Source organism: Wallemia ichthyophaga (assembly GCF_000400465.1).
Source record: "Wallemia ichthyophaga EXF-994 unplaced genomic scaffold scaffold17, whole genome shotgun sequence".
Lineage (NCBI taxonomy): Eukaryota > Fungi > Basidiomycota > Wallemiomycetes > Wallemiales > Wallemiaceae > Wallemia > Wallemia ichthyophaga.
Genome location: NW_008806290.1, coordinates 124081 through 139177, shown reverse-complemented (window position 1 = coordinate 139177; position 15097 = coordinate 124081). Strand labels below are relative to the sequence as shown.

Genomic DNA, 15097 nt, shown 5'->3' with positions numbered 1-15097 from the left:
TCATATAGCCATCCTCCGTACCGGCATCTCTGATATCCAGCAAGTGCTGCTTATCAGTTAATGCTAAATGCTGTGTTATAGATGCGTGGAAATCTATCGAATTAAATTGATATCGATCCACATCATAGAGTTTTACATCTGCCATCACCGTTGTTGGTTAACGTTGATGAGCTTTGAACAAGTCCTTGGATGCTTACTGGAAAACCCTCAAAGAGATTCTATTTTTAATTTTAACCAATCAAATACAAAGGACTCCCTCTACAAATCCTTCATTGGCCCTTTTGCGCCTGATTTCTTTGGCGTTACCGGCGATCATCTCGATATTGGCGCTAATGAAAGATTCAATGAGCTGCAGAATAAGTTCCTCGGGGGGAGAAGAGGCAGATCTCAATTTGAACCATGTGGTTATGTTTTTAAGAAGGGTGACGTCGTTTACAGGTGCAAAGACTGCGCTATAGATCCAACAACTGTGTTTTGTTCACGCTGCTTTCACGCTACTCACCCTCAAGATTCCCCCGATCACCCTTTCAGTAATCACCAGATCAGCTTCAGCCTTATGACAGCTGGTGGTTGTTGCGATTGTGGCGATCCTGAAGCTTGGAGAATCGATCCAGGAAGACCCGCGCACTTGGATGAACCAGACAATGTGAATGTTCACCTTCCCGAAGAATCCCTCCAAAGAGCACGTCTCTACGTTTCTACAATCATTAAATTCATTATTGACACTATTGCTCATTCCCCGACCGAATTCACCCCCCCTACCAACATTCCTCAGGTCAAGTCACTCCCTACACTTAAACCTGAATCTCAATCTGAGCCTGGCCCTTGGTCTGTCGTCTTGTGGAACGATGAACGCCACTCTTTCGATGAAGTTATTGAGCAAGTTTCCCTGGCTATTGACTGCTCTCACTCTACATCTAGAACAGCTGCAGAGCACGTCGATCAACACGCACGTTGCATTTTCTCACCTTTTTCTTAACTAACTTTTTTTTAGGGTAGAGAAGTACTTAAGTCATCCAGCGATATCAACGCTCTATTGAAAGTTGCTGTTATTATCAACTCCATCGATCTCGCTGTCACGATCAGGCCATCTCACGACACTTATCTTGAAGATATTTGTCATCTTCTTCTCGAATTTCTATTCGATCTCTGCCACTCAAGACCTCAAGAGTTGAGATTGATTGTAGCAGAAGAGCTGCTCAAGGTTTCTACATCAACCCACATTGATAAAATCACCAAAGACAAGCGTCAGATGACTAATTTACAGTGCTTATTCTTATTGGAGTCCAGAATGTGGAAGAGAGCACGTAAATTGTTCAGGGATATGCTTGTCGCTTTGTTGGGTGTAAACCAAGACGTTCGTTGTCGTGTTGGTGCGTTCATCACCTTTGCAGGAGCTGTTTACTAACGAGACTCAGGCTTGCAGTTTGCTTTGGTCTACAAGAACCTGGTTGAAAGCTACTTATTACAAGATCACGAACCAGAGCTCTCCGCTTTATTGTTCTCCATTCAAGTTTTTACAACACCATCTGTTGCATCGTTGATATGTTTCAATTCAGAATTTCACGCCAACTCACTACTAACGACAATCCTGCATCTTATTTATGCCTTCTTGACAGAGCAGAGAACTTCACCTAAACAGATTAAACTAGTTGACAAAATAAGCAATGATATCATCGACTGCGAATCTACTTCAATCAGACACAAGCGATACCTGAATATTATCCATGACCTCAAGACGCTTTTAACTAATGAAGCCGTTGTTGATGAGCTGCCAAAAAGGATGGACTTGTTGGACGACTTTATTCAATTCTTCATTCCCTTCACAGATATGAACCAGTTCCAAAGAGCCGTTCATGAGCATGTTGAATACGAATCTGACGCTTGGATTAATGCCTTTAATTGCACTATACAATTGACCAAAGTGACTAACGCGCTCGGTGACCTGTCGTCCAACTTCACTCCTATTCAACTGGTAACACTGATCAAGCACATTTTGGATGGTATTGCTAAAACTATGCACAGACCAACATTCTCAACCAAAGAAGCTGGTATACAATTTGGTGGACATGCGTATGACGTAATTGACTATAGTGTCGCCTATGAATCAGTTAGTTTCCATCATCCACTACACTGGTGGCTCGGAAATCTTCTGAAGCATGTTCAAATTCTAGGTCACTTTTATCCCGAAGGTGTCAATACACGCGAGCTGCCTCTCATATTCGGCGAACGTGCCAGGAACAATCTCTTACCTGCAGTTGCCTTCTTTGAGCAGCCAATGAGAGGTAAGTTGATGAAAATCACCTTAGAATCTGCTGACGGTTTTTTTAGTTTGTGCATTTGTTGCTCAAGCTCGTTGTGGATTGTGGGTTCGCAATGGCTTTTCTGTACGTGGTCAAGTACACCACTACCGAGAAATCACGTTCAGAGACAACACCTACGACTTGGATCTCTTCAACGTTCAAATTATGTTCACTATCGTCGATGCCGAGCAAGCATTGGTGTCACTGCTGACGAAATTCGACATGCTCACTTGGTTTGAAGGTTATGTTTATCACTCAGTGTATGACGAAAAGCAAACACCAGCAATGGCTGAAGAGTTTATTCTATTGCTGATCGCCTGTCTGACAGAGCCAACGAACATTGGTGGATGGTCAAAGGAGAAGCGCATCGAAAGATCACTGATACACGCACTCTGTTTTGGTCCATCAACATATTCTGAATTTACTAGATTAATATCAGATACTTTGGTAGACGATCCTGCGTTCGATAGGATACTCAACAAAGTTGCCAAGTTTAGATCACCCGATGGTACTTCTGATTATGGAACATACGAGCTGCGAGACGAATACTTTGAACATGTTGACCCATACTATATGAACTTTACGAGGAACATGCGCGAAGCAGCTGCGACGTCATTGCAGAAGTTTTATAAGCGCATCGGAAAAGAGAATGCAATACACATTCCCAAGAAGCTCGATGTGCCTACGAATGGACCGTATAATTCCTTCATTGGTGTATACAAGACAGAGGTATTCCAACAAATTGTATACGCGTCATTGTTTAACGCCTTCAACGAGAGAGATGAGCAGGGCAGACCAGCTGCATCATTCACTCGTGATATACTAATTGAAGCAGCACTGCATCTTATTATGTGTGCTTTGGTCGAAGCCAAGACCATCTTTGCAAAGCTCGCTGGTTCAAGAAGATATCTTATGCATTCAACGCTCGTAGAGTTGCTGTGTAAGCACGAGAATGACCAAAGACTGGTAAATGTCAAAGGAAGGATTAGTTGGATTTTGGATCAATTGAGTGATGTTTGTGGAGATGCTGTTAGTGCGAGCAGAGAAATCATCCAACCAGCTAGTAACGAGCCAATTGAAGATCCTGCTGAAGCTCGCAAGACTGCTGCCAAAGCAAGACAAACAGCCATTATGGAGAAGTTCGCTAATCAGCAGAAAAACTTGCTGGATCAGTTGGGTGATGAGGATGAAGATATGGAAGATGAAGACGATGCAGTAGAGGATAATTTGGGTAGTGATGATCCGCATGCAGATCACAGAGACTTTGGCGACTGCATAGTCTGTCAGGAAGTTTTGGGTGGGACGTCGTTCGGATCACTTGCTTTCGTTCAACCATCAAAGCTACTTAGAAACACTCCATCACTCGATCCTAATTTTGTTTATGAACCACTTTGGATGTCGCACGATCTCGATAAACGTCCTGAGTCATCACCTGCAAGTGTTGACAATCAGTACAAGCAAAGCTTTATTCAGAGCAAACTAAACAGCCGTTCAACTCAACCAAACACAACAACTCCAGGATTCTCATCAGAGCACACCAGATTGGGCTTACACATGTCAACATGCGGACACAGAATGCACTTATCGTGTTTCGAGACTTACTTCGCGTCGAGTGTGTCACGCCATCAGTCTCAAATCGCTAGAACACAGCCGGACGAGCCTAAGTGGAAGGAGTTTATATGTCCGTTATGCAAAGGATTAGGTAATGCTATCATGCCAATCTTTAAACGCCCAAAAGCAGTCTCAAGCAGCCCTAAGATTACAGAATGGGTTAGATCTGTATCGATTGATCTACTCAAAGATCCAAAAGTATCGCTTTTGAATGACTTCCAAGAACAAGAGACTGGTTCTGGTGAATTTTGGCCTTGGTATGCTAGATCTGCTCCTTCAAAGCTGGATAACATCGAAAAGAATCCACAATCTGCACTTACAGATAGATTAATGGGTTTAATTAAACCTATTTCAATGAATGCAGAGGATATGAGACAAAGCAGTATTCCAGCAGCACAGGAGTTATCGAGTGAAGGAATGTATCTACCAGGTGAACTTGTCGCATACACGATATCATCAATTGAAGTGGCACTCCGTGGTACAGGAGGCAATGAAAGATCTGTTTCCGATCAAGTGAATGAATTACATTTGTTGATGATTGAAAGTATGTTAGGTTGTTTGGAAAATTTAGCAACTCGTCATCCGGTACATCAATCAAATGGTCCGCAAATAATAGCCAAGGGTATTTTCCAGCGTATTTTACCAGAGTTTGGTAGAGAAGATAATGTTCGTCAGCCTTTGTTGCTGCGCGATCCATTCAGCTTGCTAGTAGAGACAGCAGCAACAGCACCAGAGTCATTACCACCTATGATAACGCTTACTTTCTATGCTCAATTAGTCAGAACAGTTATTGCACTCATCCAAGCATCTAGAACAGATGGTGTTGCAGACTCGCCGTTATTAAGACCACCAGCAGAGATAGAAAGGTTACCTGCCAATGCAGAGCATATATTCGGGAACATTTCATCGGTGATTCATTATATGTTGCAATCATTCACTGCTTTATACAACGATGGGGAGAGAATGTTAAAGTTACTCCCAGATGAGTATATATCCAAGCTCATGTATAGCTACATGCTACCATTCTTAAGGAGGGTTTCAATTTTGAATAGGGTAGTAAGGAAGGCTCCAGTCCTTTTCACCAAGAAGAGTAATGAAAGTGATGTTAAGATGCACGGAATGAATGAAGAAGAGAGCGACTGCGAGTTTATGCGACTAATGAAAGAGCTAGAGATATTACCGCCAAACGAAGCATTGAATACATCTTCATCGAGACAAACGACAATACAGAGAATGGTTGAAGGATGGTGTTCACATTTCGGACATCATGTACAAGAGCTGAGACCGAGAGACTATACTTTGAAGCTGGATTATCCACAAATATACAGACTGACAGCATTGCCTTATCAATTATCAGCTTTGATTGATGATGTTCTCACGAGAGTATGTCCAAACTGCAACCAAGTACCATCAGATCCTGCGCTATGTTTGCTTTGTGGGGCATCACTTTGTCATCAGTCGTTCTGTTGTCATGACCAGTCGACCAAGGTTGGTGAATGCAACACACACATGAAGAAGTAAGTTGATTTGATTTGATTGCGTTGACTAAACGGACATATATCAGATGTGGCGGTGTAGTCGGAGCATATTTCATGCCAAAGAAGTCAGCAACGTTCTACCTATACGATAATAAGGGATCGTTTGCGCAACCACCATATCTGGATGCGCACGGTGAAGTAGATATTGGTATTCGGTGAGTTGAGTTGATTTCCTCGCACTATAAAGCTCATATAAGTAGTCGTGGAAAACCACAATACCTGCATAAGCGAAGATTAAATGAGATATACAGAATATGGGTTAATCACCAGATTCCATCGTGGATTGGACGCAAGTTGGATCTTGTTAGTGATCAGGGTGGCTGGCGTACAATGTAAATAGCAAATATATATTATATTTTCAGCATTTGATTCATTTTACTTGATTGAAAGCTGCTCTCAGACGTAATCACTCATGTCAACGTATCCAGAAATTCAACCAGGCGGTGGCTTGTTGATTGCATGGCAGCTGAAGGAAAAGATTGTCGTTTTGATCGGTGGTGGTGAAGTTGCTGCTGGTCGTATCGTCAATCTCTTAAATGCAGACGCGAGTGAGTGAATAGCGGGAATGCATATATTTTTATTGAAATTACAATCTAGAAATCAGATTAATTTGCCCAAGGAATGGATTAAACCAAGAAGTCGCTTATCGAGTTGATTCTGGTCAAATATTTGATTACGTCGATAGACAGTTTGAAGACGCGAATGATTTCAAGGATGCAAATATGGTGTTGACAGCTATCGACGATGTAGAAACTTCGAAGCACATATATAATATATCAAAGTCGCTCAATATCGCTACAAATGTGGCTGACATACCACCAAATTGCGACTTCTACTTCGGTTCTATAGTCAGAAGAGGTCCACTGCAGATATTGATATCTACCGGTGGTCAGGGACCTAGAATATCAGCCAAACTAAAGGGTATCGTTGAGAATGCACTGCCAAAGACTATTGGACCTGCGATAACCAACGTAGGTAGTTTGAGAAAAAAACTTCGAGCAATTGAGCCAACAGTTGGCGGTAAGCCTGGCGTTAAGCGGATGAAATGGATGATCAAAGTCTGCGACAATTACAGCTTTGATGAGCTCGCAGAAATGTCTGACAAAGACCTTGAGCACATATTGGAGGGATACGACAAGGATCAGATACCCAAGGCACATTCATTGACATTAAGCAAAGCAGCCTCTGTATTCAAGTCTTTCGCACCAGTCTTAATGGGAATGGTAATAGGATCTTCGCTGACTTTAACTTATCTTTCACGCCACAAATAGATAGTTTTTTTTTTCGTAGTATGTGATAAAGTACAAAAGGAGAGAGAAGATAATAAATTTATTCTGCTAGTAATCTTGAGTCTAAACTTTGAATCACGTTTTCACGCTTTCACGTTTACTTGTGACGCTCGTAGCGGGCAACGACCACAGCGTGATCACGCTCGTAAGGTTCCAATGAAAGTTGTTCTCTTGGCTTGAAAGATTCCTGTTGCAATTTGCGTACTTCTTGGGCGAAAACGGCCTCAGCAGGAGCGGTAGAATCAATACATGAAGCCTTGATGGAGATGACAGCGTGGCCTTCGTTTTTGAGGAAGTGATGAGCGTTGAGGGCAACAATTCTAGATTGATCAGGTTGAGCAACATCGGCAAAGATGGCATCAACAGTTCCTAACAACATACGGTACTTCATTGGGTGACGAGCATCTTCGACGATTGGGATGACGTTTGTACGCTTCTTACACATGTTGACCAAATCTCTTCCGGATCTGTGGGAGAACTCGACAGCGTAGACACAGCCCTCTGGACCGACGACGTCTGCAACGTGAGAAACAGAAGTACCTGAAGCAGCACCGAGGTAGAGGACCTTTGAGCCAGGCTGAATGTGGATGTTGTCCAAACCACCCAAAACACCAGCAGCCAACTTGGAGCGGAAAGGATTCCAGACTCTGTATTCAACCTTTGTGCCGTCGTCGCCTTCAACGGCGATTCTCTTCTCACCGTAAACGGCTTCACCAGGGACCAAGTTCTTTGTGACAAGCAAGTGTTCCTTTCCTTTAGCGATAAAGATACCCTTATGTCTGTGTGGTTCAAGGATGACGTTACCGCCCTTCTTTCCACCTGGGCCAGGTTTACCACCTCTGCCACCTCTTGGAGCGCCTCTTGGAGCACCGCCTGGAAACGAGTTAGAGTGAGTATTTCAAGCGTAGAACTAGACTAACGACCACGTGGAGCACCGCCTCTACCGCCTCTGCCTTGAACACCACCACCGCGGGTAGCACCACCTGGATAAAATTAGAGAGGAGGAATTGAAATGCGATTCAGCTCACCTCTGCCACCACCGCGACCACCGAATCCACCTCTTGCACCGCCACGACCGCCTCTTGCGCCACCGCGACCACCACGATCTGAGATAAAATTTAGAAGGGTGATAGAGAAGACTGGAGACTAACCACCACCGAAAGCCATGATTAAGAGATATGAATGAGTTTAAAGGGAGAGATCTGGGTTATGCGACTGATAAAAGACTTTGCCTTCAATGTGCACTCAGAAGAGAGAAGGCGGGAAAATCTGTCACATGGTGAAATGTTTTATGAAAAATTTAAATAAAGTTGAATTCATCAGTTGTCTATTTTTATTTGCTTATATTGTTGTATAATTAAATTTTAATTTTTGCAACTTTTTACGTGGATTCGACGCTGGCAACGCGGAGTTGGGGGATTTGTGAGTGGATATAGCTGTGTATATTGAATACTTAAAATATACACATATCCAAAGCACATACACAGATTTGAACTTGACATTTCCATTTTCATCTTGTTCAGTACAATCACTCAATCACTCTATGGGAAGAGAATTAATGTGAATTTCCGTCTAAATAGCGTCTATTATGCTTTTTGACACGCTTCTATAGTACCCTACAAGCTGGTCAAGCGGGAAACGCGAGTTAGTCAGTGCTAGACACGCGTTTATAGACTCTAACACGGATCGCTATCAGTTGGTCACTCATTCTGGCAACAGCTTTGTCACGAGCATGGTATATCCCAGGATGGTACACTAGAAGACCACGCTCAGGATGCGGGTTTTGATAGAAAAGACGTCTTCTTCTATCAAGCAGACGATGATCATTACATTCCAAGATCTATTCTAGTCGATTTAGAGCCTAGGGTGCGTTTCTTTCTATATTTTCTACAAACTTCTCACTTTGTCACGCTATTAGGTCGTCAACAACATACTATCGTCCCCATTTGCAAACTTATACAACCCAGAAAACATCTACGTCTCACAAGATGGTGGTGGTGCTGCAAATAACTGGGCTATGGGTTATCACGCAGCTGAGCGTATTTATGATGAAGTTTTTGATATGATTGATAGAGAGGCTGACGGTTCAGATTCGTTGGAGGTTAGTTAAGGTGATGATGATTGAAATTAGCTCACTTTATGCTAAATAGGGCTTCATGCTTTTGCATTCTATTGCAGGTGGTACCGGTTCTGGTTTAGGTTCCTTTCTGCTTGAAAGATTGAATGATAGGTTCCCGAAAAAGCTTATTCAGACGTACTCTGTTTTTCCAAATAATCAGGAAACCTCGGATGTTGTTGTTCAACCTTACAATAGCATGCTCGCTTTGAAAAGATTGGTCAATCACGCGGATAGTGTTGTTGTTCTGGATAACGCTGCTCTGTCTAGAATTGCAGCGGATAGATTACACGTGCCACATCCGTCATTCTCGCAAACCAATCAATTGGTGAGGTTGCTGTTTCATGTATTAAGACACTCTAACAAAGAAAAAGGTATCAACTGTCATGTCAGCGGCAACAACACCACTGAGATATCCGGGTTACATGAACAACGACTTATCATCAATTATTGCATCTCTTATACCAACTCCACGGTGTCATTTCTTAATGACATCTTATACACCTTTCACTTCAGATCAAATTGAAAAAGCCAAGTCAATCAGGAAGACAACAGTTTTGGACGTCATGAGAAGACTTTTACAACCAAAAAACAGAATGGTTAGTGCACCAACATCAAAAAATAGCTGTTATATTTCATTGTTGAATATAATCCAAGGTGATGTTGATCCAACTGATGTTCACAAGTCTTTGTTAAGAATAAGGGAGAGACAATTAGCAAACTTTATTCCTTGGGGTCCTGCATCAATCCAAGTAGCTTTAACGCGTAAATCGCCTTACGTGCCTTCTTCACATAGGGTTAATGGGTTGATGCTGGCTAATCATACATCGATTGCATCACTCTTTAAGCGTGTAAGAGATCAGTATGATAGACTAATGAAGAGGAACGCATTCTTGGAGCCATATAAGCGTGAAAAGATGTTCTCAAATAACATGGATGAGTTCCATGATTCGAGGGAGGTGGTTCAGGATATGATTGATGAGTATCAGGCATCGGAGAGACCTGATTATACAGAGTACCATGCAGACCAAGATGAAGTATAATCAGATATTAATTTGTTTGTATAATAAATGTAAATTACGCTATTTATACGGTTGTGAGACGACGTTGAGGATCATGTTGAGTGGATCAATCAGGAGGATCACAAATAACTCCAGGCTGTACTCAACAGTAAATAAGCATGAAGTTGATTTCTTCTCAAAGCTTTCCAAGCATTGGTGGGATGAATCTGGAGAGTTTGGATTGCTTCATAAGATGAACCCAGTTAGAGCTGAATTTATACTGAAGAATATCAACAACGCTAGAAGGGAAGACGCAATACGAAGTAATAGGCAGTTTAAAGATGTAAATACTCTAAGTGGGTTGACAGCGTTAGATATTGGTTGCGGCGGCGGTTTACTATCAGAGGTTGAATATTAACGCTTAGCTTGCTTTATTTTCTAACACCGTTATCAGACATTGGCTAGATTGGGTGCTACCACTACTGGAATTGATGTCACCGAAGCTAATATCAAAATGGCTGAGTTGCATTCGAAGCAGGACCCATACTTCAATCAGAGCAATTTGGAGTACAAATATTCAGCAGCGGAAGAGCTGTTGAAGACGCGAAAAGAGTCATTTGACTTAGTTTGTGCGATGGAAGTCATTGAGCATGTGGACAAAGCAGCGGATTTCTTAAAGACGTGCACAGATTTGGTTAAAGTGGGTGATATGGTGTTATATAAACCCTTATTTAACGATAAAGCTTAGCCCGGTGGACATATGTTCATATCAACGATATCGCGTACACCTTTATCAAAGCTTTTAACGATTACAATGGCTGAGGATGTTTTAGGCTTGGTATCCAAAGGTACACATAATTATAACAAGTATATCAAACCAATAGAGATGGTTGAGTTTTTCAGAGATCAAGTTGGCTGGTTGAAACCGAACGATGTTACAATAGACGACCAATCATTGATATCTTTAGTAGATTCAACGCCAATATTAAATAGACTAAAAGGTGAAATAAACGGAATGACGTATAATCCAATTTCAAACCGTTGGAATCTAATGGATCCGTCAATACCAGCGACCAACTGGTGTAATTATATAATTTGGCTACGTAAACCGGTTCAATGAATGAAAATTATTCTCTGTTTGATACGATGAGCAGGAGTACTATGAGACGCGTAGGAGGAATATCGATGGGAGTACTAGGGCTATCAACTGTCAGTCTAACGCTCTATTTAACAATACCAATGCCAAAATATGATACAAGTTTGAAGGAAAACTTAGATCCTTATCAATATTCAAAGTTTAAATTGAATAAAGTCGATAAAATCACTGAGGATGCAAAATTGCTGAAAGTTGCCATCCCAAGTGATAAATTTCCGAATGACTTTTTATCAATTATACACCACATCTGGGTCAAGCAGCCGTTTATCCAAACAGAGAGACCATACACGCCCCTTAAACCTATTACAAAAGACACAAGAGAGATTGAGTTACTAGTGAAGCTTTACAAGAACTCAGAGATTGGAAACTATATAAACAACTTAAAACCAAATGATGAAATTGAGCTTAGAGGCCCAAATTTATCATTCGATTTGAATATGTTTGATAGGAATAACTTAGTATTCATAGTTGGTGGTACAGCTATCACACCTGCAATGCAATCTATAAATTCATTGCTGTCGACAAACTCAAACAAACAAATCCACCTTATCTACAGCTCAACGAATGAAGAATCTACGTATTTTAAATCTGATTTGCTGGATATGAGTAGGAAGTTTGGTAACTTGCATTTGAATTTTATCAATTCTTCAAAAGAAGGACATTTAGATATGTATAAATTGAAACAATCTCTAGGCTTGGGTGGCAGTTGGTGGAGCTACTTTGATAATAACAATAAGTTTGATTTGAAGGATTTCAACTTTATCATCTCTGGTAACGACAGGTTGGTATGTAATCAGTCGCACGCATCCATTAACACATCTACAGATTCATTCAACACGTCGCTGGCGCTAAGGGTTTGTTCAATCAAGGCAATTTAGGCGGCTTACTGGCTGGCTTTAATTTGAACAAAAATCAAATTAGAAAGTTGTAATCATGTAATTTATTTACTTTTATCTCTCACCTCCACGATAATGGCCCCGAAACGCAAGACGGTCGTTATCTCTGATAGCGATGAAGACGTTCCTCCTCCTAAGCAGAAGAATTCTCCTCAAAAGAAATCCAAGTCTTCTGCTTCGTCTTCCGCGCCTGCCTCCTCCTTCTCTTACAAAGATTACCTCCAACGCCCTGGGCCTGAAAGTCTTGGCTCTAAATCTATCCCAGAGGGCGCTCCTGGTTGCTTGAGTGGCCTTACTCTCGTCTTCACCGGTGAACTAGATAACGTCGGCCGTGATTCTGCTGTTGAGGCGGCTAAGCGTTATGGCGCTAAGGTCACTGCCGCACCTTCCGGTAAAACTTCGTATGTCATTTTGGGCAGAGAGCCTGGCCCAAAGAAGCTACAGACTATACAAGATAAAGGCCTTAAAACTCTCGATGAAGACGGCTTCTGTAACTTGATTGCGACTACTTCTCCTTCGCAAGACCCTTCTTATCTCAACAAAGTAAAGAAAGATGAAGCTAAGGTTAAGAAAGACGCTGAAGAGATGGAAGCCATCGAGAAAGAACAGAAAGCTAAAGATAAACGCTCTTCAAAAGCGTGCGTTATAGTCTTTTCTTTCCATCATCTTTCTTATCCAATCTCCCAGCTCATCCTTTGAATCTACCTCACCAAACTCTCAACTTTGGACTGTCAAATACGCCCCCACTCAGCTCAAAGATATCTGCGGTAACAAAGGTCAAGTAGAAAAGATTTTGAATTGGTTGCAAAATTGGTATGTCTCCCGTTAATTTCATCACTCCTTTAAAATCATCCAGGCAACATCAATTACAGGCGGGTTTTCCCTCTGACAATTCAAAGAATGATATCAAATCCAAGAGAGCGCTTCTTGTTCATGGCGCTCCTGGAATAGGAAAGACTACTGCAGCTCATTTAGCAGCCAAGATCGCTGGCTTCTCACCTCTTGAACTAAACGCCAGTGACGTCAGAAGTAAGAAGCTGATTGAAAACACCACCAACATCGACAATACTTCTATTGATAGCTTTTTTGGTAGCAACGTTCGTCTACGCTAGGTCTCTTCGTACAATTCCTAACACTCTAATTAGTCTGAGACTCATCCTCTCAATCACTCCACTTGCTTGATTTTTGATGAGTGCGACGGTATGTCTTCAGGAGACAGAGGAGGTGTTGGTGCTATGAACACTCTTATTAGAAAGACTAGGGTACGTTGGTTTACTTTCCAACAATCCGTCTCACTCTATTAAGATTCCTATCATTTGCATATGTAATGACAAGGCGAATCCAAAAATGAGACCGTTTCAATCGACATGTGGTGACATTGTTTTTAGAAGACCAGAAGCCACTCAAGTGAGATCTCGCATCATGTCTATCCTTCACAGGTGCGACTCTATATACCTCAACACTCCACTTTATTGACTTGCTTTAGAGAAAAAATGAAATTGGACCCTGTTGTTGTTGATCAGCTTGTGAGTGGTTCTCAGTCAGATATCAGACAAGTCATCAACATGATTTCAACATGGAAATTACTGTCTAGTTCAATGAATTTTGATCAAGGCAAAGAACTGTTAGTTTAGAAGTTCCACTGTCTATCTTTTGGCTGACAATTTTCTTCAAGGGTTCAACAGAATCAAAAGTTTACCATCCAAACACCTTGGACTGTCATGTCCAATCTCTTCAGTCCACACATGTTTGGTGCAACTAGCACTAGCACCCTTGGATCGAAGGCTGATTATTATTTCCATGATCATAGCTTAATACCACTTTTCGTTCAGGTAAGTAGCTTGCAATATCTAGTAAGCAAAACTCAATCGATTAGGAAAACTACGTCAAATGCAATCCTGCCAAAGCAAGAGATTCAAATAATGAGAAAGCTGAGTTTAAGCGCATGAAGTATGCCAGTAAAGCTGCAGATGCTATTTCTGATGGTGATTTGGTCGATTCCATGATCCATGGGTGTGTCTTTCTTTTTAAAAGCCTCATTCAAAGCTCAAATTGCTTATAGCTCACAACAACAATGGGGTTTAATGCCTTTACATGCCATGAACTCTACTGTCCGACCTGCTTCCTTTATGTACGGTGGATTTAAAAGCTTTGGTAGAGATACGATCAGTTTCCCAATGTGGCTTGGTCAATATTCGAAAACAAACAAGAATATCAGAGCTTTGGGTGAAATTCAAGCAAAAATGAGAGTCAAGGTTAGTGGTGATCGTGACGAAATTAGACAGTACTACTATCCAACATTGTGGCCAAGGATGTTTAACCCATTGACAGAGAGTGTCGTACGTATCCAAATAATTACACTCCAAGTCACTAACGCTTAACCATTTTAGCCTGATATTGATAGTGTTATCAACTTGCTGGACAATTATATGCTTTCTAAGGACGACTTTGATGTTATGTCTGAGCTAGGTGTTGGTGATTTGGCTCTTGAAAAGACAGTGAAATGTATACCCACGAAGAACAAAACTGCATTCACGAGAAAGTAAGTCAATCACTAAGGGATGATTGGTAGTTAACCATCTCGCAACAGCTACAATAACAGAGACCACCCTATTGCATTTTCTCGCGGTCAAGTCATTAAACCATCAGCCGCCCAAATTAAGGCTGAGGTACCGGACCACGAAGACGTATTGGATGATGAGGATGATAACGTTGTAGATGTTAAGGAAGAGGAAGACGATGAAAATGACGATGTTACTGCTGATAAGCTTGTCAAACAACCAAAAAAGCCAGCTGCATCAAAACGCGGCAAGGCTAGCGCGTCACGCGGTAAGGGTAGCAAATAAGCTTCGCTATTTGAAACCAACCAAGTTCTATGCTTGTATTTTGAAATTAATCATGTAACACAGATTTGAATATTTATTTGCTTCCTTTGGTCGCTTACAATTTGTGCCTTCGAAGCACAGCACCGATAAGATCTTAACTTGGCATGGTGTTTGGGTGTTTGAAATAGTGCTACAGATGTCTGAAATCAGCAAGACACACTATATAGTATACAAGCTACTCGAGGCATCTCGCAAACGGCAAAATAAGTGAGAGGACGAACTCAGAGATATGATATACTGTCAATTTGAACAATATAGCGACACCATCATTTTTATGGTATCTTCAGCATTCCAAATTTATC

The 15097-nt window shown here is 41.5% G+C and overlaps 6 protein-coding genes across 6 annotated transcripts; 5 read left to right on the top strand and 1 right to left on the bottom strand.

Annotated features, from left to right (window-relative positions):
• Window positions 1–166: 166 nt before the first annotated feature.
• On the top strand, window positions 167–6723 carry J056_001674 (E3 ubiquitin-protein ligase ubr1; the record flags this gene model as incomplete). The annotated part of the gene is made up of 8 exons (XM_009271302.1): window positions 167–937; window positions 995–1373; window positions 1419–2285; window positions 2332–5431; window positions 5479–5607; window positions 5653–5768; window positions 5881–6000; window positions 6050–6723. The coding sequence occupies 8 exons, from the start codon at window positions 167–169 to the stop codon at window positions 6721–6723; spliced, it is 6156 nt and encodes a 2051-aa protein (XP_009269577.1).
• Window positions 6724–6838: 115 nt separating this feature from the next.
• Window positions 6839–7908, bottom strand: J056_001673 (rRNA 2'-O-methyltransferase fibrillarin 2; the record flags this gene model as incomplete). The annotated part of the gene is made up of 4 exons (XM_009271301.1): window positions 6839–7614; window positions 7662–7724; window positions 7770–7847; window positions 7893–7908. 4 exons carry the CDS (start codon window positions 7906–7908, stop codon window positions 6839–6841), a joined length of 933 nt encoding a protein of 310 aa, XP_009269576.1.
• A 376-nt stretch (window positions 7909–8284) lies between these two features.
• J056_001672 (Tubulin gamma chain) lies at window positions 8285–9900 on the top strand (the record flags this gene model as incomplete). Its single annotated transcript, XM_009271300.1, has 6 exons — window positions 8285–8301; window positions 8354–8385; window positions 8438–8607; window positions 8660–8842; window positions 8892–9185; window positions 9232–9900. 6 exons carry the CDS (start codon window positions 8285–8287, stop codon window positions 9898–9900), a joined length of 1365 nt encoding a protein of 454 aa, XP_009269575.1.
• A 73-nt stretch (window positions 9901–9973) lies between these two features.
• Window positions 9974–10606, top strand: J056_001671 (3-demethylubiquinone-9 3-methyltransferase; the record flags this gene model as incomplete). The annotated part of the gene is made up of 2 exons (XM_009271299.1): window positions 9974–10264; window positions 10313–10606. The coding sequence occupies 2 exons, from the start codon at window positions 9974–9976 to the stop codon at window positions 10604–10606; spliced, it is 585 nt and encodes a 194-aa protein (XP_009269574.1).
• Window positions 10607–11004: 398 nt separating this feature from the next.
• J056_001670 (uncharacterized protein) lies at window positions 11005–11945 on the top strand (the record flags this gene model as incomplete). The annotated part of the gene is made up of 2 exons (XM_009271298.1): window positions 11005–11795; window positions 11840–11945. 2 exons carry the CDS (start codon window positions 11005–11007, stop codon window positions 11943–11945), a joined length of 897 nt encoding a protein of 298 aa, XP_009269573.1.
• A 40-nt stretch (window positions 11946–11985) lies between these two features.
• On the top strand, window positions 11986–14756 carry J056_001669 (Replication factor C subunit 1; the record flags this gene model as incomplete). The annotated part of the gene is made up of 11 exons (XM_009271297.1): window positions 11986–12548; window positions 12598–12723; window positions 12767–13007; window positions 13056–13172; window positions 13216–13349; window positions 13397–13534; window positions 13586–13742; window positions 13787–13923; window positions 13973–14249; window positions 14301–14452; window positions 14501–14756. The coding sequence occupies 11 exons, from the start codon at window positions 11986–11988 to the stop codon at window positions 14754–14756; spliced, it is 2298 nt and encodes a 765-aa protein (XP_009269572.1).
• Window positions 14757–15097: the final 341 nt, after the last annotated feature.